General features: G+C 40.1%; 1 protein-coding gene across 1 annotated transcript in view; it reads right to left on the bottom strand.

Moving 5' to 3' along the window:
* Positions 1 to 21,740, bottom strand: part of p3h2 (prolyl 3-hydroxylase 2) — a 74,293-nt gene that overhangs the window by 17,287 nt on the left and 35,266 nt on the right. The window contains exons 2-3 of the mRNA XM_042516497.1: positions 2,589 to 2,741; positions 403 to 592 (exon numbers count right to left, since the gene is read on the bottom strand). Coding sequence (XP_042372431.1) covers positions 403 to 592; positions 2,589 to 2,741 — 343 coding nt within the window. The remainder of the gene's footprint in view (positions 1 to 402; positions 593 to 2,588; positions 2,742 to 21,740) is intronic.

The raw sequence follows: 21,740 nt of genomic DNA, 5'->3' as shown, positions 1-21,740 counted from the left end.
GGCCATAGAAATGTTTGCCTTGTAACTTTACAACCAGATGACACTGGCCTTGTGGTGCTGGAAAGGAATATTGTTGCTGGGTTTGTCAAATGTATTCTTTGGCACTTAAAGCACCACAAGCCCAGTGCCGTCGACTTCCATTATATTCAAGAGAAGACTGACATCTAAATGGCCAATATCTCCAACACTTTGCAAGTCACACCAAAACAATGTAGAGTAACAAACAGCACTAGAGGTGAGAGGAAAATGTGTTTTTCTGTAATGCAATATATGTATATGGCCTTATTTATTTACCTGGTTATCCACATTTAATATGCAACTCAGGAACATTTTTTGTGCTACTTGAGGATAAATGCATGGCAGCAACAGTTTCTGTGCAAGGATTCAGATGTTGGCTCTTACCTGAAACAAGCTCATAAAGGCTGTAGCGGTAGCGGAGGTAGTCATGGCCCTCAAACCTCTGGGGCCACTGACACAGGACCCGACACTCCGTGTCTGCTTTATAGTACTCCACCAAAGCCTCCTCAAACAGAACGATGGCTCCTTCGTAGTCGCCTTTATCATACAGCCTCACTGCTGCTGTGAAGGAGCGCTGTGATCCAGCAGAGACAGGGGATCATGAGAGAGAGGAATGATGGGATGAGTATTTATGACCTCCAGTGTTCAGCAAAGCTCTTTATGGTTTGATGGTAGTACTTATCTTTGACATTTATATATAAGCAAATATTTGTTTTTGACTTAAAGTAAACATATAACCAGTTCATAAAAGTTTTTATGAGCCCTTTGGCGCAAATCAAGTTTGCTGCAGCAGCGGTGATCATTTGTTTGAAATAAACAGAAGAAGATGGGGGGGTTGGTTGACCCAAACCATTTCCAGGAAGCACTGTCACTTTTTTCTGAATACATTTATAATAAAATGTAAAAAACATTCATTTATGGTCCTCTAAAAAATTGACTAAGACGTAAAGGGAAGTTACAGATTATCAGTCATGCCTCAAAGTTTAAGGGGGTGGAGGGTGTTTTGCCTTTATTGTGGGACAGCTTGAGAATGACAGGAAAGGGGGAAGAGAGGGGGAGGACATGCAGCCTATATGGGGCCACAAACTCTACCAGGTGAGCCAGAGGTCGCCCCAGTGCTTTCAAGTGTAATTAATGTTTTAGTTGCTATGAATGACACATTACAGAAATACTTCACCTGCCAACTGATCATTCACGTATCAGTTACTCACCCTGTGTCACAGTGAATATGGAAAGAAAAACTTTGAACAAAGAATCCAAAAACTGAGACAATTTTGATAAATTGAAGTCATAAGTGTCAGCATTTAACAACAGCAAAACTATATCAAAACATCTGTTTATAAAATCTCATACAATTCGTGCAATATAATGCAAGACTCATTTTTCCAGCCGCATACTCAGTACTTCCCTGACAGATGCATGTTTTGCCAAAACCATATACTATTTTAGAACTTTGACATAAAAAGGGCAGGTGCGCAACTTTTCTGTGCACGATGCATCATAAATATTATGGTTTTAGCAAAAATGCACGTGTACTTAAAAACTGAGCTTACAACTGCAATCCCATATGACTTTAGTTTATCAAGAATTTTCTCTGTTTTTGGATTCTTCGCTCACCATGGAAAAATGAGAGGAAAATAAAGTTTTCTTCCTGAATTCAACATAACACAGGAACAGTTATTGATACACAAATGATCATTTGGGGCTGAATTTTTCATTTAAAGTAATTAGATTTGTACTGAGTTTGTAGCTGTCTCCACAAGGATCTGTGTTGTGGAGCTAGAACAGGGACAGTAAATTTGGCATAGAAAATAAAATTGGGATGAAAAAAGAAACACTGGGAGAGAAAAAGTTAAAAAAAAAAATAATTTTATCTTATTTTCATAATTTTTGCATTTCTCAAATCTTCTGATTTTTTTGTCATGTCACTTTTTTTGTGTGTCTGTTTTCAAATTTTTGTCACTGTTTTGAGTGATGGAGACAAGGGATTTAAGGGGAGGCGTTATGTGCATCTGCATACTAAGGAGAGAATATCTCCTCTGGACTGACAGAATGACATAAAGAAAATTTCCAATGCCAAAACTTACTGTCACTGTTCTGGTGTCATACTTTAGTTAATAGCACAAACTTGACTTGAAGACAAAGAGAAAATAGATGGGCAGAGAGTGAAGTGAGAGGGGGTGAAAAGTGGTAAAAAAAAAACAACAAAAAAAAAAAAAAACTGTAAATGAATCAGAGTACAAAGGATCCAAAACTCTTCGGTATTCAGGGCTTCACTGCAACCAGCTCTAAAAGGCCTAAATGAGTTTCCACTCATTAAACTGCAAGAACCATTAACACAAAGCTCCCTTCATACAGTGACAACAGCTGTACTTTTCCCTTTAGAAAAGAAGTGAAGTAGAAAAAGTAGTCCCATTACTTAGGGCCAGGACTGAAAAAAAGATGGCAGCAGGTCACACTGATTATCTGAAACATGCTCAGGTGATAGTGCCAGTAGGTGAGAGGCATGGGAAGGTAAGAGAGAGTGAGAAATAACCAAAAAGTTAACCTGTATCTATGTCCTGTCTTACCTGGTGAGGCCGTGCTTCTCGGTCCACAAAGTGTTCCTCCTTAACACCCTGCAGGTCTTTGTACTGCTCCAGGTTCTGACCCATCTCCACGTGCTCTGGGTTGGCCTGGAAATAAGTGTGAGCCGCTGCCGCTGCTTTGTCAGACTGCTTCAACTGAAGAGACACAGAGAGAAGAAAAGAGAAACTTCAAACACTGCAGTTGAGCTTTCTGCACAACTATTCCAAAATCTGTTATTATACAAATTCACCTGTGCAGCTAAAAAAGAGTTAGTTAAAGTTAAAATCAGCCATTACAGGGTAAATAAGTGTAACTGCAAGAAGAACGTGTTTGCTTTAGTTCCAACATAATAAAGTGTGTTATTCTTTCATAACCTTTATTGACAAATGTTCGACGTAAACAGATGGACAGGTCCGTGATTAAAAATTACCAAAGTTCTCATTACTCTGAATCTGAAGCTGACTGAAGTCTGAAGTTTAACTGCTTTTTAAAGATAAGGAAAAACAGATAATTTGCAGCTGTTCCTCTAAAGCGGCTCCTGTAGGATGAACAGGCTACTCGCCAAAGTACGACAGTGCATTCAACCGTTTCCTAAAAAAGTGATTCTTGGCAAATCAACTGCAATCCACTTGAAAGAAGTAATATTTCTTATTTAGATTTAACAGAAAACAGAAGAACTGAGCCGATTTACAGGAACGCACTGTTCCCATCCACATCCTGTCATTAGAGAGAGCTGTCATTATTACAGCTAACAAGACAGATGAGGTCTTTGCACTCAAGGCATAACAACTTGATGAATGTTGGGAGGATTAAACTGAAATAATCACCACAGTCATTCAAGCCTTTCCCTAAGAAATGTATCTAACATAAACACAAGAGCGAAGAGACAGTTAACTGTTGCGGGCAAGATAAGACAAACACTGAGCGGCAACGAAGCATTTGTCAACCCATGTTTGTCAGTGATACTGATACAGTGCTGACTTCCTGTGTAAATGACTTGAAGATGAAAAGGATGAAAGACAGCAGCTGTTATTTTTTAGTTGGTTGACTAGCAAATGGGAATGACAGAAAAAGTACATTTTACAAACTGGGTAATTACATATACTAGAATATGTTAATAGTAGGGATGATATCAGATATGCTGATATATAACAACTCATTTGGGCCATAATTGATATTGATATCTGAACATGCACTTTTTTCCATACCTAATTTTAAAAATCATCTAGTCGCTTCTGTAGTGGAATTAACATCATATTATGCATACTCTTCTCATGATGTCCCACCAGCAGATAGAGACATCAAAGACAATGCTTTGTAGTGTATGTTATATTCATTCATTGTGCAAAATAAGAAAAATACTTCAACTTAGGTCTGATGTTTTGTACATGTTCATTTTGAATCGGTTTGTGATATCGGCAGAAATCAGCATGCTGGCTGATTCTGATATTCCATTTGAAAGTCAATATCGGCCGATACCAATGACGGGCTGACATTATGGTGCAGTTAATGGATGTTTCGTGTAGCAGAGTTGATATATGATACGCATAGGAAATGATTCAACACATCAAAACCATACAAGAGGACATTAAAAAACGGCACAAAGCGATAAGAAGCCCAGAGGAGCTTATCAGGACATCATTAGGGCTGGCAAATACATTTATATTGTACAAGACATTTTCTTAGATTTTGGACATTGTAATATATAAATATAATCTTTGCATAAAAGAGTGAGCCAACGGGACAATGTGACGTTTTGATGACGTAAGAAGGCAGCAGTCGTATCGGGCATATTCTCAATGATTTTTGTAGAGTGGGAGAAAGATGCATTGTCCATCTTTACAAGTATTGGCCCTGACTTATTTAAAAACAAGTTCATAATCCAACATATTTAGTAGAATATTCCCTGTAGTGGCAATCACCTCTGAATTTAATATCCTTCTGAGGTTCTCTAGCTTTCTTGTTTTCGACTCTATTCTCCACATTTAGTTGCTACACAGGTGTAAAGTAATAAAAAAGAATGACCATGACCATCAAATTCCTTTAACACCTAAAATATGTAAACCTCTACTCTATTACACAGCATACAATACTACACAGCAAACAAACGCCTCAGTTCAGAGATCAAAGATATCTGGTGCAAGTTATCATGTAGCTTTCTAAGATGCTCTGTTATCCCTCAACGTCATTTGGGAAGAACTCGACCATCAGAGCCGCCTGGTCCTCATCAGATAAGATCCTAATCAAGCTCAAGCCTCAACATGGGCCGCCTTACATAACCAACTTACACAATAAGCCTTCACTGAATGGGTCCATGAACATAACACAGACACACTCAAAAGAAAGACTGCTGAAGATAAATGGTGCCCTGTGACCCTTGTTGCATGTCTACTTTTTCTCCTTTTTCCATTCACTCTCTACACCACATGAACATCATAAATAACTGATAAAAAATATTTATATAGTTACATTGTGCTTGACAGTAACTGAACTGGGAAAAAGTGAGTTAAGCAGCAAATAGGAGGATGACATGGTGAGAAAATTAAACACAGATTGGTAGCGGTAAAAGAAGACAAGGTTGGAGTCAGAGCTCGCTCTCTTGTGAAGGATTTGAGTATCTCTTGCGGCAACATTATCTCAGTATCTCACAGACATGACAGCATTTATTTAAATCCTTCATGTTCCCAACAGGTGCAAATGTAAAGCAGACTCCAGTGTTTCACAGTTGAGACGGTCAGTCTGGCACTGCTGCCAAAAGCATAACTGACTTCGACAGGCCTCCTCCACACACTCAGCTGTCTGTTCTGCTGCTCAGCATTGATTTACTTTTGCTATTATGAAAACCTTTGTATTTTTTTTGTATTGTTTATGGGATGAATTAGCTAGATAAGGCTCGGGAAAGTGATCTTTTCTGCACACAGCTGAATGTACAGACCTACACAGATGCAAAAAGAAAGTACTTTGTGTTCCCACAAAGTCTGCACAATACTTCATAAAACACAAAGTCTGCTCTCACTGAAGAAGCAGAAATTCTTTTTCCCACAAACAACCCACTTCTTTATGAAGAATGACTTCCCTGTGAGACAATATTGGGTCTCTTTCATGTGGTAGCAGAAGAGGCAGGAGAGAAAAGCCCAGCTGGACATGCTCGGTTAGCCGTGAAAGGCCAAAGAGTTGATGTGGCGTCAAGCGCATTCTTGGTCAGATCACCTGGCTAGAGCCACCGGGAGACGCACTCAGAACGCTCGGGTAGGTGAGAGGCACATAAAAGGTGTTCTTGTCCATTCATGTGTGCTGCATGACATGTTTTATGACACACTGTATGTTAACAGCTTAAGAACAAATTTAATACTGAATAAGAACAAAATTCAAACATCATGACAGTCAACAGAACAGATACTTCCTGATTCTTATTGAATATTTGTAGCGTGCTTATCGAGCAAATTACTTTTCTTATTCACATGGATTACCAGACCAACATAGAATATCTGATGCCATGCTGCTAAATTTCCAGTGCAAAAGTGATATTAATTTGAGATTGAGCTGAGACAGCTGCCAAACTGCAGACCACTGTTCAAGACCAACAAAAAAAAACAAGACAAGACATCAAGGCGTCTCCACTGGTATTTCAGGCCCCTAATGTGGGTGTTTTTTTTCGTGACCTCTGGCTGTGTTTCCAATAACTTCTGAAGCATCAAACCCAGGTGTTTAAAGACAAAATAAGAACAATTTTTAACCATAACCGAGTAGTTTTTGTGACTTAACATAGCTGCTAGTTTTTGTCAGTGGTCATTTAATAATGTTGTACCAGCATTCTGAACATAAATATGTGTGGCAGGAGCCTTCTGATCTACATAAATAAGGTAATAACCGCTACTAATGCCTATCTAATAGAGTGAAAACCATTAAAAATGGGTGTATGAGGTCTTGAGTTTGTCATATATTTAGAACTGAATGATGAAACACAGAGCGACGAACCACACATGCACATTCGAACATGTAGCAAGTTAAAACCAACTTGCTGACTGAGTTCTTATGAAATACGCAGCTGTAAATCACTATCAAGTAAAGTAGAAATAGACTGCATGCCGAGGGAAGCTGGGTAAGCCAAAAATTCAGTTGCAACACTTGAGCACACAGTAAAACGTGGAGTGCATTAGACACTGTCGAAATCAGTGTAAGTGTATCTGGGGGTGGATTTTTCTTTTTTTTCCTCTGTAACTGATGGCGCAACCTTGAGCACACAACCCAGATCAATCATGTGTCCTCTGCTGCTGCATTCCTGACAAAGTCTCCCCCAAGGTTATTCAGGGAGAACATCCCCCTTAAAGACGCTATTGTCGTCTTAGCTTTACTGGATTTGATAACCATCTGCTGATATGTTTAGTCCAGACTCCCGGAGACTAAACAGATCACAGCAACTGTGATGCACAAAGGAAGGAAGGGGTAAGTCTGCAGCCACAAACTTGCACTCACCTGCCTCCATCATTTCTGGCTCTGGCCACCCTCGGCCCCTCAGGGATAACCTGGCTCAGGCCTGAGGGTCAACTGGAGGGAGAGGGGAATTACCCCAGTACGCCATCCCAGCACAAACACAGCTGTGGTCAAACACTGCCAGATCTATTGTCCCTAGACTAGACATCCCAAAATCTGGGGAAGCCTTGAACACGGGAGGGTCACTGTGTTTTTCCTCTTTTATCACGGGGTTTTCACAGTAATAGCTAACAATATGTTTTTGGAGGAACTCTTTATTTACACAAATGTACGATGACTAAACCCTGAAATTTCCATTAGATAAGTAAAAAAAAAATCCTCTCCATGAGTTATCTGGAACTGTCACGCAGAAGGAAAAAGACCAGATCTACTGTGTGTTTCAGTGCAAACTCACACTTGGGTGATAATTGATTTACGATCATATTTAACAGCACCTGAGCTCACACGTACAAAATGGTCATTACTACTTTATGGAGACAGATAATTCAAACGTGCAAGATTTCTGGGAGTATGAGCACTGTGTCAAACTGTCAAAAACCCAAAACAGTCCAGGCTTGGAGGTTCTGAATTGAAAACATATGCTCATCTATCAAACAGCACAGAGTGAAAGGTTAAAACACCCCCTCAGGATGACAGAGCAGAAATCAATCATGGGTTTAAAGTGAGATTACCGTTATACTGAATGGTGTAATGGAAAACAATGCAGCCTAGAAACAGTCACGTGTGGGTTCATCAAAATAACTTGTCTCCTCTGTGTCTGCCACAGAGGAGAAATGGATACTATGAAAGTAGGTTATTTTCTATGAAAAGCTTTTTTAGTCATTGTGCTCCTTCTCTCCATAGGAGTGTAAGAAAACAGATCTGCCTGTTGCAAACATAAACACCACTTCTCCTCATACTTCCATGTGAACTTAATAATACCACAGATCCAGCCATAGATGATAATAGCAGTGGTGGAGGAAGAATTGAGTTCCTGTACTGAAGTAAAAGTACTAATACCACATTGTGAAAAATCTCTGTTTAAAGTAAGTCATGTATTAAAAATGTTACTTTAGTAAAAGTAAGTGTAATCAGAAAAATGTACTTAATGTATGAAAAGTAAAAGTACCCAATGTTGCCAACCCAATTCAGGAAATTTTAAAAAACACCTCCAAAATTCACAACTATTAAAAAAAAGAAAAGAAAGACAATGACTGAAGTGCTTTTTAGAATAATAGCCAAAGAACCTAATTCAGAAAATTAAAAAAAAACATACCAAAAACTCACAACTACTCAAAAAAGAACACAAAAAAACAAACAAGAAAATGACCTAAATGTTTATCAAAATGCCAATTAATTTTCTACCAATTAGCTAATGGATTGATCGACTGATCAGCTGTATTGAGCTAGTACTAAATGACATGAGTATTTGATCTGAACTCCATAAATGAACTCAGACATTAATTTAAACAAGATTTAAACTCACAGTAAGCCCTGACACGCTGCCATTAAAAGCAAATCCCTGAACACACTAAGAAGTGTACATTTTGTACCACATGAGTACATTTTTTCCTTTCACATAAATTTCAAAGGAGCACCTGTGGAGGTGAATGACTACCACTCAATCTGAGCCCTCAGTCTGCCCTCCTCTCTAAACAGCAACCTGTGTTCGAGCTGCTGGACCGCCCTGCCACTCTGAGAGGTGCGCTCTTGATGTGGGCACTGAGGAGTGCCAAGGCAAACGCACATTTGCATGCCTTTCTCCTCTGGGCCTCCTACTTGATTCGCAGGTATGTAAATAGGCCTGGGCTGGCGCCACAGATGCAGAAATGATGTTGTGACAAAAAGCACATATCTCATTGCAAGGAATGAGCCTGGAAACAGTTGGATCTGTCAGCGGCAGAACTACCACCCAGAAAATTAGAGAGGAGCTGGCAACAAGTGGTCAACGAGTGTCAAACTTGGCAACAGCTGCTTCAAAGAGTCCCTACAGCTCCCAAGAGGTTAGGAAACTCCAATGAAGTAGACAGAGGTTAGTGTAAGGGTTAACACTGGACACACAAACAGCTGCCATAAATCAGAAGACGCCCACATGCAGCGAGGAATCACAAGTAAAAGAGAGTCCTTCAGACCTCCTGGTGCAGGTTGGCGTCAGTTTACTGCTTCCAAAGAGCTTGACGTGTGGATGAACAGTATCTAAAAACCCCCTCCACCCACAACTTTCTTACAAAAGACTTCCATTGGGCTGTCGGAACAATTTTTGTAACTTTATGAAACTAATGCACACCCACTTCAACAAAGTTCGGTATCTAAGCATGCATCTGGAAGAGAGAGTGCGCAGTGGTGCGGTGTCGATTTATGCTGCTTTGTCAAAAATGTTACTGTCACACAAATGGATAGAGTCTGACTGACCTATCAAAAATTACTAACAGGTCCAGGTGTGTTGTAAGAATAAGGGGATCATATTTTGATTCTGTCTTACAACATCTTTGCTTGAGTTCACTGATATCCCCTATTGAAAAATGCTCCCACTGCAAAGATTTCTCACTCCACGAAAACTGTAAGAACATGCAGAGTAGCACATCTAAATAGGTACCATGTATCAACAGATCGCAGCCGCTCTACAGGGTTACCACAGTCATGGAAACCCTGGAAAAGTCATGTCATTTCACAATCACATTTTCCAGGCCTGGAAAAGCCATGGATTTGGGGAAAAACATTGAAAGTAACAGCAAATTTATTTTCTGTAGCTGTCAATGTAATGCAGCACTAACATGCTTCGATGTGTGAGGTTTGTTTCATATGTTTCTAAATTTTTCTCCCGGCGTTCTGTTTCTCCCTCCTTGTATGGCTGCTGGCTGAAATTACAATCATAGGCAGGTAGGGTAAGGAAAAACAATATTTTAGGTCCTTGAAAAGTCATGGAGTTTTGAAAGTTTTGAAATTTTGTCCATTTTCCTCATTTTCTTTTTCCTCATTATTATCAAACAGAAGATAAAATGATAGTTTTGACATCTAATGACCCTTAAAACACATGTATGACTTCCGAGACCATACATTATCTTCTCACTGCCTATTACACCATATGCACATCATTCCAGCCATTTTTAGTCTGAACTCTAGTTAAGTGCTAATTGCTCCAAAAGAAAGAAAAGAAAAGAAAAAAAAAAGTCATATGACTGCAGCTAAATAAACCATTTCAGCCTACTAAATCTTGACTGACCCTTCCTGAAAAGGTGCATTAAATCATTACAGGCTACCTGCAGTACAGTATGGCCTTGCACAACTTTGCATTGAACTTTTTCCAGCTGAAACATCTGCATACAGGATAACAACATCCTTATACAGCCAGCAGTGGTTTCAGGCCAGTAATGTGAGTGAGGTGGTGTCTGCTCTAAAAGGTCCATGTGAAACAGTTGTTTAGGAATGTACTGCAGAGGGACTTTTCAGACATACAACAAAATGTGTTTGAAGCTAAATGTCAAAGTCTCAAAGGAAGAGGATAGAGAGACAATAATGCTTGTTAAATCTTATTTAAGTGGAACTCGGATCTCTGTATTGTAAAAAAAGACAATAACTGCCAAGAGCTCTTACCAATCTGACACTATGGACTTATAAACACAAGGAAAAACATATTTGCTGCACAGCTGGGCCCTCAGCATCCTGGCAATCCGTATGAGGAACACTGAGTCTGTTTATACCAATACCGAGTGTTTAAACCAGAATAATATTTACTCTTCTGTAAACACAGGAGCCATTTTTCTGGCCAAACCAATAGCAACTGTCACTAAAATGTGTCATGAGCTGGAAAGTTTCATGCATATTTGTCTCTGAGGTATTTATCCCCCAAACAAGCCACATAATTACCACCAAGAAGGTCATGCATTTAACTCAGTCTGTGTGTTTGTCTGTTTGTTAGCAAGATAAAAGCAAAACTATGGGCCTGATTTTAGTGAAACTAAGTGGAAGGGTAAGGCATGGGCAAAGGAAGAACCCATTATAATATACAGCAGTCATAGTCCGGGCCATTATTTCACATTGCACTCACCTCAGATGTCATGAGCAAAGAGGCAGGTGGCTGAGACAAAATGGTAGCGACTAGCAGTGCATTGACCTAACAACTGTAACAGTGCTGACAGAGCTGGGGACAGGGGTTGGCTCACAGCCACTGGGGAAGCCAGTGGTGGCGGGGAGAGGGGGACCAGAGAGTTTAGTTTAGTGTATTTAATTTATCAAAAGTACGAGGACTGCCTCCTGAAAGTTGCAGATTCTAATCATCAGTTAAAGACCGCCAAGTCGACTGAGATTCTTCAAGTCATGCAGCTTTGGGGGGCGCCTGGTGGCTCAGTGGATAGAGCGCCCCATGTATAGAGGCTGTGTCCTTGTTGCAGTGGTCATCGGCCTTCACTGCATGTTGCCCCATCTCTCTCTCCCCCTTTCACACTCATGCTGTCCTATCATTTAAAGGCAAAAATGCCCCAAAAAATATCTTTAAAAAAAAAAAGTCAAGCAGTTTTGTTTGTTTTTTTGTAATTCAGTGAACTGTGCAGTGTACTGCTGTGAATGTTTTGGTCCCCACATTTTGCAATGCAGTTTGCTACGTATTTATTCACAATAACTACATTTTTAAAGTGACAAAGTTCCTCATGCAGTGACTAATACAGATTTCTTGTACTATAAAATAATAACTACAAATTGCACAAATATACATATAATATGAACTACATAATGACATTAAAAAATCTGCACTGATGACTTAAATGACCAAGTCATCAGTGCGGACTTCTCACACTATGAAAAAAGTCGGTGAGTACGGCACATTATAAATTACATTTAGTGGGTGCTACACTTTTGATACAATGCTATTCCACCACCATGGGTCATGATGGTGTTATCAGCGGTGCTAACAGCCAATACTGTCAACAATGCCAGCAGTGCTAACAGAGTGATCATACACATCTGTATCTACCGTGCTCACTCAGTGCAGGTAGTGCCCAGTGCAGAGCAGCAGCAATTAGCTAGCATGTGGAGACATGAATATTCGTAGCTTGCCACTAAATTAATGTTCTGAATGCCGTATACTGCACCCTCAACTTTGGGAGATAGGGTATTTGGCGTTCTTTGCGTTCTTCCCTTGTAGATATCTATCTGTGGTTCAAAAGCAAATTAAGAATGCATACATCGAACCAAACATTTCAGCAGTTTAGACACAACATGAGATGAATGTTATGATAAGAGAATACGTTTGTGGTTGAGTTTATCAACTGAATCGTGTCAAGACTTGAGAGATACTTTAAGTTATATTGTTGCTTTTTGCTGGGCTGCAAGTTTATTACAAGGGTTGCATATCAAAACTCAAAACTTTATTGGTGCCACTTTAACTGTATTCGAAGCACAGAATAGAGGGCTTTTGAGGGTACTTGTGTTAAGACAAAAGTTAAAGTTTGATAAGTTTGGATTTTGTTGAATAAAAAAAATCAAATGATTTAAGTATTGATGCCAAAATACAGGTATTTTATTCATTAGAGCTGCAACAATTGGTCATTCAAAAAAAATATTAGTCAGCAACTACTTGTCAAACACTGAGGATTTACTGCTTTTCTTGGTCTTACAATGTAGTAAATTGAATATTTGCTGGTTGGACACACATGACATTTGACGACATGACCTTGTCCTCTAGGACATTGTGGTCTCCTTTGTTTTCTGATGGTCAACAGACCAAGACATTTATCAATTAACTGAGAAAATAGTCAGTGCAGAATAATTGATAATGAAAATAAATAATTAGTTGCAGCACTGACATTGATTTAATGCATTTAACTATCTTGTTAAATCTTATTAAATAGCGTACTGACATACAATTCATAGTAGTCTTTCTACTTGTATGTCGCACATGGACAATGTGAGTCTTATGGTTTTCGTTAAAGGGTCATTAAATTAATGAGTTTCCAGCTTGAGAAAACATATGGCACATTTAGAGGCTGGCACTTATGAGCATCTGTTTTGAAGGAGGATCAAGACTATTTCACAATACTTGTGAATCATTAGCAAATAGGAGAAGGATTGAGATTACATTTGCCTAGCAATAAGAGCTGCATACAACCAAACTACTACTATTAAACAGAGCATTTTGTTGCCAGTGATAGCTGCAGCAGCTATGCTGAGGCGAGGTATTGGCACCAACGCCTGGCACATAGGGAGTGAGAACGGGTTGCACGAGGAGCTCGCTGTAGGAAAGTTTGTCTAAATGGCTGATTAGCTCCCCATGAGGCAAGCGCCCCCACTTCCTTCCACTCTGGCTCGTTTCAAAGGCACACAGCGAGCACTTTGATTGACGATTCAAAGAACTTCAGAAATTCCTGGAAGTCTGGAAAACGACTTGTGTCTGTTTTTGAGTCTTTACACTGGAAGATCCCTTCTGGAGGACAATATGTCAAAACCTTTATCATACCAGCCTTAAGGGGAATTTACAGAAGATAAAGAAGAGGACATTGTAGTCAACTCAAATACCTGCACGTATGTCCAAACACACACACTCAAACTTGAAATATACACAGGCAAAAGGTGCTCATGATGTATGTGTGACACTAATTGGACAGGAAAACATTACAGCCTCTACAAATTAACCTCTCCATCATTAAGTCTTTCATTAACTCAGTAGCTCTGTTGGACAAAAAGCTGCTTCAGCACATGCTTACTGTACACACAGGCCACATAATGTCTTCACTGTACACTGGAGGTGTGAATTAGTCATTTGATAATCTCAGCTAAATGAACCAGACAAGGGTTTGTTTTCACTCTGCTGCAAAATCAAATAACACTTTAACACAAGACCTGGACTGTGACTCAATTTTTTGCCACGCCAGTCAGGAAACCAGCCAGCCGCTCAGCGTGTACATTACACGGCTAACACGTTAAGCACATGCTGTGGAAAAGAAAAACAAGGGGAGCCTTCCCTCTGAGTGATGTCATGGCTAAAAGTTGTCCACCTTGATGTCCTCCCTCCATCTCCTCCTTGCTCTCTCCATCACACCGCCCCTCTTCCTCTCATCTGTCCATCCTGCTGACAGCTCTGCACAGTGGCCTCTTTCTGCCCGTCCTCACCCCACCCTGGGCCGAAGCGTGTTCCTCCTATATGGTCATGTCAAAGGAATGCCTGAAAAAGCCTCACCGCACTGTCGCTGCTAAAAAGCCTCTTTCATTACTCTATGATAGACACAGGAGGCATGACGGACCTCACTCCGTCCTTCAGCGGCCTCCATCCATCATCCGTCTCAATAAAACCCCCTGCAACAGTGGTGGAAGAAGATTTCAGATCCTTTACATAAGTACTGATACCACACAATGAAAATGCTCTGTTACAAGCAAGTCTGCTTTGAAAATGGTACTTATGTAAAAGTAGGTATAAGCACAAAAATATAGGTAAAGAATTAAAATTAAAAGTGCTGTGCAAAAAAATCTTTAAAAAACTAAAAAAAAAAAAGAAAAACATACCCCAAATGATTAAAAAAAAAAGATTTAGAAAAAAAACACCCCAGAAAAAAATCCAAAAAACAAAAAAAAACCTTTTTAAAGAAAAAAACGAAACAAACCAACACTCAAAATTAATAAGACTAAAAAAAAAACACTTGAATGTTTATAAAATAGTTGGTACTTCATTTTCCTTGAACTGTCTGATTGATTAATCACCTAACTATTGTATCTGTACCTGTATAAACTGTTTTTGGTGTAACTAAAGCTGACATTACTTGAGTAAATGTACTTAGTTGCATTTCATCAGTGCCCGGCAGGCAGGGACTGTACATCGAAAAGAAAACAGAAGTGGAACAATAATAATGCCACTGTACGCTGGAGCGAACTTGCGTGCCAGAGCTGTGTGCTCTAAAGCTGCTGGCTTCGATTAGGAGGAAAAAAGAGTGAATGACCGCAGTTGCCTGAACTCATAGAGAACCCAAAATGTGGAGCAGGCACTTATGATCCAGAATCTATTAGTTATCAAAACACACTGTACGTCTATTATGAGCTAATCTGGATCAGGCAACTTGACCTGTTGTTTGTACATCTGTAGTTGTGTTTGCCCTCTGGCTGACATCATTTGGCTGTAGAGGGAAGTGACTGCTTCCATTATCCTCTCCATCTCCAGTGACAGCCCAGTTAAACTTTATTAAGAGTTAACGCTGAGAGACAACCCAACCTTTTTCTCTAAGCTATCCTAAGGCCATCCGACACCACATTAGCTACTGTATCCTTAGTCAACCATCACACTCTTTCCCATGTCTGATCTCGCTTCCTGGGCAGTTTCAGGACACACAAGGCCAGCTTTGTGTGGAAACCTCAAAAACACAAGGTGTGTACGTTTTAAGCAGTGCAGACGGTGTGGAAAATCACCTATAATGTCTTCCTCCTCCCCTGCCGCCTACATGCCCTCCTCCCGACACCTCTCTCACGTTCCCTCCTGCCCAAAATACAGTTACACACACACTCTTTTCTCTAAGAGACTTCTAAAAACAGCTGCACTGACCTACGTCTTATTTTTACGCTACAATCCTCTGATCTCACACTCAAACAGTTTCCATTCACATAAAGGTGCCTTTTTCAAAACTGGAAAAACACACTGTGACTGGCCCCAGAAATCTGAAATGTGGCTAACAGTTGGGTTTTGTCTCTCTAACTTTGCCTTTGGTTGAGGATGTGGTGTGTATATCGAAGGTGTATACAGACTGGAACTGGAGCACACACGGGATACCATAAATGTTATTAGTCAGGCTTTTCCTCAGAGACCTCTACTATATTGCAATTGCTTGAAAGAACAGTTCGCCATTTAAAAAAATGGACTTATTTGCAAGGCCGCTGCCTTGTAGTCCCCCCACCTTTTTTTACGAACCCAATTTATCACTTTTTGACCCGGATGCCTGAGCAGCTGTCCCCAGTACTGGAGCATAGGAGGGATAAACATATCTGCTGTTCAGCGTCATGCTTGCTGTCATTGCAATATAACCTTCGGCACAAATTCCATTTTTAACAGTTTGTTGCAGTATAATACGCCACTGGTCGGGTGAATTACAATATCAGTCATTAGAGCTGGACACAACTTGCCGCAGCCAAACACCACTGAATGGCATCAAGTTAAAACTCTGGCTCTAACGGCATAATGTAAGTTTGGAGGAGGCTCTTATCAAGCAGGCAGGAGGGGTGGTGGATGGGTTCAACAAAACCCCTGACTTTTACCCTTGAGCCCGGGGTTCGCTTTCCATATGAATGTTTTTTCTAAACCATGTGCTTTTGTTGAGGTCCAGGCGTTGGCTGTGGCATCCCTGAATGTCAACAGCAGACGCAGGAGGATACCTATATGCATCTATATGTCCATGCGAAAGTCTACTGCCAAATGGCAATTTGTGACAACTGGAAATGAAAATGTGTTGCACTGTCTCACCCATTTACACTGTTAAATCCAAAATTATGTACATTTGTTTCATGAATATTGTGGGATGTTTACACTGTCACCTAAATATTGACTTCTGTGTCTTGATTTGATTAACTTTGTCTTAACATTGACACTGCTTTTTAAGGACACTTCTGTAACATCCCTCAAATTACAGTGTAACAAGTATAAAAGAAACACACTTGTCCAAATTACACCCATTAACATACCTGTAACTGCAGCCTGCAGAGACAAAATTCCAACTTAACTCTCTGCAAGAAAGCATTTAAGCATTTTTCCAAAAATGTCAAACTATTCCTTTAACATGTTTGTCTGTGAAGTCACCACTATCTCAGAGGAGATAACACGAGACCAAACCACTCCAGAAATCTTGTAGACCTTTTACTCGGTTTCCCCATAAGGCTCCAGAGATGAGGGGATTTCCCGTCTGAGGGGAACATTACGAGGAGCACACATTTGAAGGAAACATTTACGGGCAAGCCACTCAAGAGACAGGGGTCAAAGGTTGCCCTTGCTCTCACATGAGCGTGGGTGCATTCAGCTTTTTCCACTTAGGACTGGAAAATCAGAAAAAAGGTGAACACGTTGTGGTGTTTACGTGTTAAATCTAAAGCAGACAAAAATTTAATATAAACACAACATCTTCCTCACATCTTCAGGAAAGCACAAACGAGGAGGACGCTATGAGGATCTGTGTGTGTGTGTGTGTGTGTGTGTGTGTGTGTGTGTGTGTGTGTGTGTGTGTGTGTGTGTGTGTGTGAGTGTGCGTGCCCCGGTAGACAATGCCAGCATTCATCCAGCCACTCAGTTCTCACCCAGTCCAGCCTCCACACATCCCAGAGAAATATAAAATATATTTGTTCATGTTGAAATCTGCTTCTAAAAAGCTGCTTCTAAAAGACAAAGAGCATTAAACAATGCCCACAACACTCAACTTTAACAGGGGAGTTAAAAATTAAGAAACTATTTGAAGCAATTAAACATGTTTAATCTACCTTATCTTGTGAAGTTGTTTTGACTGAAAAATAGCAAGTTTATTAAGTCATTCTTTTCAAGTTTTAGCAACTTCAGTACACCAAGTTTACTGTGCTGTACTGTATGTCTGTATTTTGCGGGCTACAAACTAGTGAATCATATTTATATATTCTTTAACATGTTAGCAAAACAGAACTCGCAGATCTAACTTTATCATTGGCAAAATCCTCTTTGTGATGATCAAGTTACATCAGAATAACTTTGTTTGCTGAAGCTGCTAAACACTTAGGACGAACAAAATAATTTCACTCGTCATTTCTAAGTTGCAACACCTACACAAAACATATATTAAGATTAAGTTATATTTACTTTCCTTTTTTCACGGCATTGTTGTAGCATGAAAATGCAACTTTCCAAGTCACATAAAATGTGAATCAGCAGAGTTGATGATGATGATGAGTGAGTGGACTGCCATGACAGAGGCATCATCTAAATGAGTTAAACTGCTGAGTGTCAGAAGATTTCCCCCGCAGATTAGAGTATGAAAGGTTCAAGTGGCCTGAAGGAGTGTTTCCTGGTTCAAACTTCAAACATGGCTCAGCCTCTGGTGAGGTAATGGATACACTTTTTTTCTGGGGGGCTTAATCAAATAATGGCTGAGCGGTCCTGTCTAATATTTCATCATAAAAATCAACTCATCAATCAAGCCACCACCCTCTGAGCCTTGGAAAAAGAAAAAACTCCCCAGGCGCACTTGAGGCAATGGTATGGAAAAGGTCAAGAAATGGCCAAGAAAGTAAGCAAAAACAGAGAAGCCTGCGTGATTTAAGGATTACCTAAAGGAGAGAAGAATGCACCTCCTTCAGTCTCTTTGTAAAGCCACTGGTGGTATGCGAGCTCAGACTAAAGCCCACAGCAGAACATGAGGGGCTAAAATGACAACCAGGAGACCAATACACAAAGCCGCTTTAAGCCGTTCAACATCATGAAGAACCAGCTCAACAGTTTCTAATGGGGAAATGGTCCTGTGATGGGTCCTTTGCCCATAAGGGCCCTGACACATCAAGCCAACAGTCAGCTGACAGTCAGCCGTCAACCAGCCGTCAGTCAGCGTCTGTCGCGTTCTGCTAGTCTGCCCTTGTTGGCATGTTGAATCAGTGTCGCAGATGGCAAAGCAGAAATATTTTTATAACCCTTTGTGCCTAACTTTTTCCTTTTGGTGATTGCATTTAGTTTACCACAGATTTTATTTTCTGCTACTTCCAATGGAAAAATCCCATGTAGGCTTTTTGAAGAGAGACCCCAGGCGACATTAGCTTCAAGGTTGGCCTACAGAAAAAGGTCATCCCCAGGGCACTCTAGGTGTTCCTCCAGTTTCCCTTTTTGAATGACAATCACAGACTAATGGCACCTGCAGGTATGGACTTATTTCCTCGCACACAGACAGAACATATGTGCAAGTTGCCCGTCGACTGTATTCTTTGCTGGTGTATTTAAGTGCAACTTTTTTGCCAAGACAAAGGCGATGTGATGCAATGCAAAAGTCTGCCTTCATGACCACTAGTTCTTTGATGTTATTTTTTGGTTCCTCCTCAACCCAATCTTCCCATGCACTGAACAGGTAGAAATATTGTGGAGTTTTCCCTCTCTCTACCTCCCCTTGGGTTACACAGTTCAGTCCCCCTGCAGAGACCACCGCCAGAGAGGATGCAACCGGATCCAGGATATGCTCCCCCACTGCTGAACAGTCTGACTTTATGGGGGGGAGAAGGGGGAGATAAGCTTAGTGCTCAGCTGCAAAATTGAGGCAACTGCAGGCTGCTCGTGTAAACACTCAGCGGGAGGCAAAAGGCAGATTCCAGCTCAGAAGATATAGGCAGTGTGACTTTCGGCTGCAGTGTTTAGAGAAAACTTAACATTTCTCTTCCTAAAGCAAAAATAAGAGACACCTGTTGCTTTAGCTCATGTATCGCTCAGACTGGTTTGCTAGTCATCTGCATTGTTTTACTGATGGTAAGCAAGGCATCCATCACCAGCTGAGACAATTTTGGTTGTTTTTCACTACAAAGAAAATCCAACGGCTTATTTAATACTGTCCTCTGGTTTGTCGTAAATCTGGGACAATAGTGGGAGGCTTTCTGAGTTATATTGTCCAATAAAGAAAGATAAATGGCAAAAACAACAAGAGAATCATTCAAATTTGTGCCAAGTGAATGGAGAAATCTATGATGGCAAATAAATCACTGTGCAGTAAATTCATTAAGGCCTTTTGAGAACGTAAGTATGAAGTAACAACAAAGTTGGGTGTAAATTGCACTGACAGGCTGGAACCATTATTGTGGGTAGAAGAAATTCTCGGCATAGTTGGAAACTCAACCAGCAACCGAGAGATGATTTAAGGTCCAACTGTAAGACTTACACTGTTACATTCACCCACTGGAATATCTTGGCACAGGCCGCGTTCGTGTGACAAAAACTATAAATCAAATTTACTGCAAGTCCATTTTACCAGTCAGAATACACTCTGCACATAATGAGATGACACATAAATCTTCTGTGGAGGTGTCTGGAGAAAAAGCTGACAAGACTTCATTTCAGTCATTTTCTCAGCCCGTCACCACTTCCCTCTGGGGTGCTGTTTGTAAAACTCTGGCCGTGCTGCCGTGTCAGAGGGTCGACACACCGCCGCATTTCATCTGGCTTTTTTACACACACAGCCGCTGCAAGACGGAGTGTGTGGACAGATGTGTGAGAAAACCCAAACCTGTGAATTTGTTTGCATGTGTGAGAGGCCGTGTCTGGCGGCGAGTGTGTAAGCGTGCAGCCGTAACTTTTCGATACGAGAGCATACACACATGTGAACATGAGGAAAGTTATTTTTACTGCAGAAAGCCTTGTGACACTGTTCTCGTGTAGAGCCAAAATTGACATGAATTAAAAAACAATAGGTGGGAAAGGCATCGATTTGGCAACTTACTGCACTAAATTTGATTTTCACAGAAATCCTTATTATAAAGGTGGATGTCATTTGAACATTAGAGAGCCTTCAACTCCAAAGAATTAACTGAAAATAATCTTGCATCTACCATTTCCCACATATAGACTGGTATATATATATATATTTTTTTTTAAAGAGTGCAGTGTGAAAGGGGAACACACTAGCATACTTCAGACTGTATCTACACACCTTTTTAGAGCCAGATGCAGATAAAATGATGAAGTACAGAAAAAATAAGTTATGAGATGTACTAGAACCTCATAATACAACGGTATGTCTTTAGATTGCCAATTTTACTGATTAAGTTATAATGGTTTGCAGTCGCTTTTATTTACTTCATTTTAATAATTACTTATGAGTGCTGCATTTATTTAAATCTGACACATCCTTTTTCTATTAATACTCTTTTCTAGGGCTGTACTTGACTCAGAATTATCAAGTAAAATCAGATTTGTCAGTTCAATAAGAATATACCATGATTCATGTCTTTTCCATGTAAAGTTCTAAAGTTTGAACAGGATTTAGGCAGTCATTCAGTCATCCAGTGTGACAGTGGCATTCATGCATAAAGTAAACAAGCTAACGGCGCCAATAACAGATTGCAAATGTGCAACAACATTTTCTCCATCACTACATATCAAAACAAATCCAGACTTTATTGTATTAACTTACTGTGAGCTGTAAAGTTACCTGAAGAGAGAAGATAATGTTAGCTAGTAGCCTTATAATACAGAGTGCACTGCACAGCACATTGACTAAAAAACAACAACAACAACAAACCTGACTGATATGAGGCAATCTCAGTCAAATGACAGACTGATGATTCAAATCTCTGACTTTCAAAGAGCAGCCCTGCTCTTTTCATTTTATTCTCAGTTTGCAGAGTGTGTTTAACAGAAACACTATCAATTAATTATCTTTCTGATGTTTAATAATGCTGTCTTAGCATAATTGTTAAGCTGCTTTCACAGTAACAGCATCAACATCATACCCCAAAAGCTGCATACTGTAGCAGGATGACAGAATTCACTGAAATGACCCAAGATTGCTACATATTTGGACAATTTTCCAGTCATCTGAAGTCTAGTGGAAACGTCATCCAAGGCCCAGTTTTTCTTCTGGCTACCCTACAAGTTACTGGCGCTGTGTTGTACAACTGTGGATATTCAGACAACAACATTATCAGCTCCTCTATCTTGCTGTCTTTCTGCTTTGATGATGACACCGCCTCCTTCTATTTGATTGATAAAACTCAGGGGACTGCAA

This window comes from Plectropomus leopardus, chromosome 3 (genome assembly GCF_008729295.1).
Source record: "Plectropomus leopardus isolate mb chromosome 3, YSFRI_Pleo_2.0, whole genome shotgun sequence".
Classification (NCBI taxonomy): Eukaryota; Metazoa; Chordata; class Actinopteri; order Perciformes; family Serranidae; genus Plectropomus; species Plectropomus leopardus.
The sequence above is the reverse complement of the archived record's forward strand: the minus strand, read 5'-3'. Positions and strand labels throughout refer to the sequence as shown.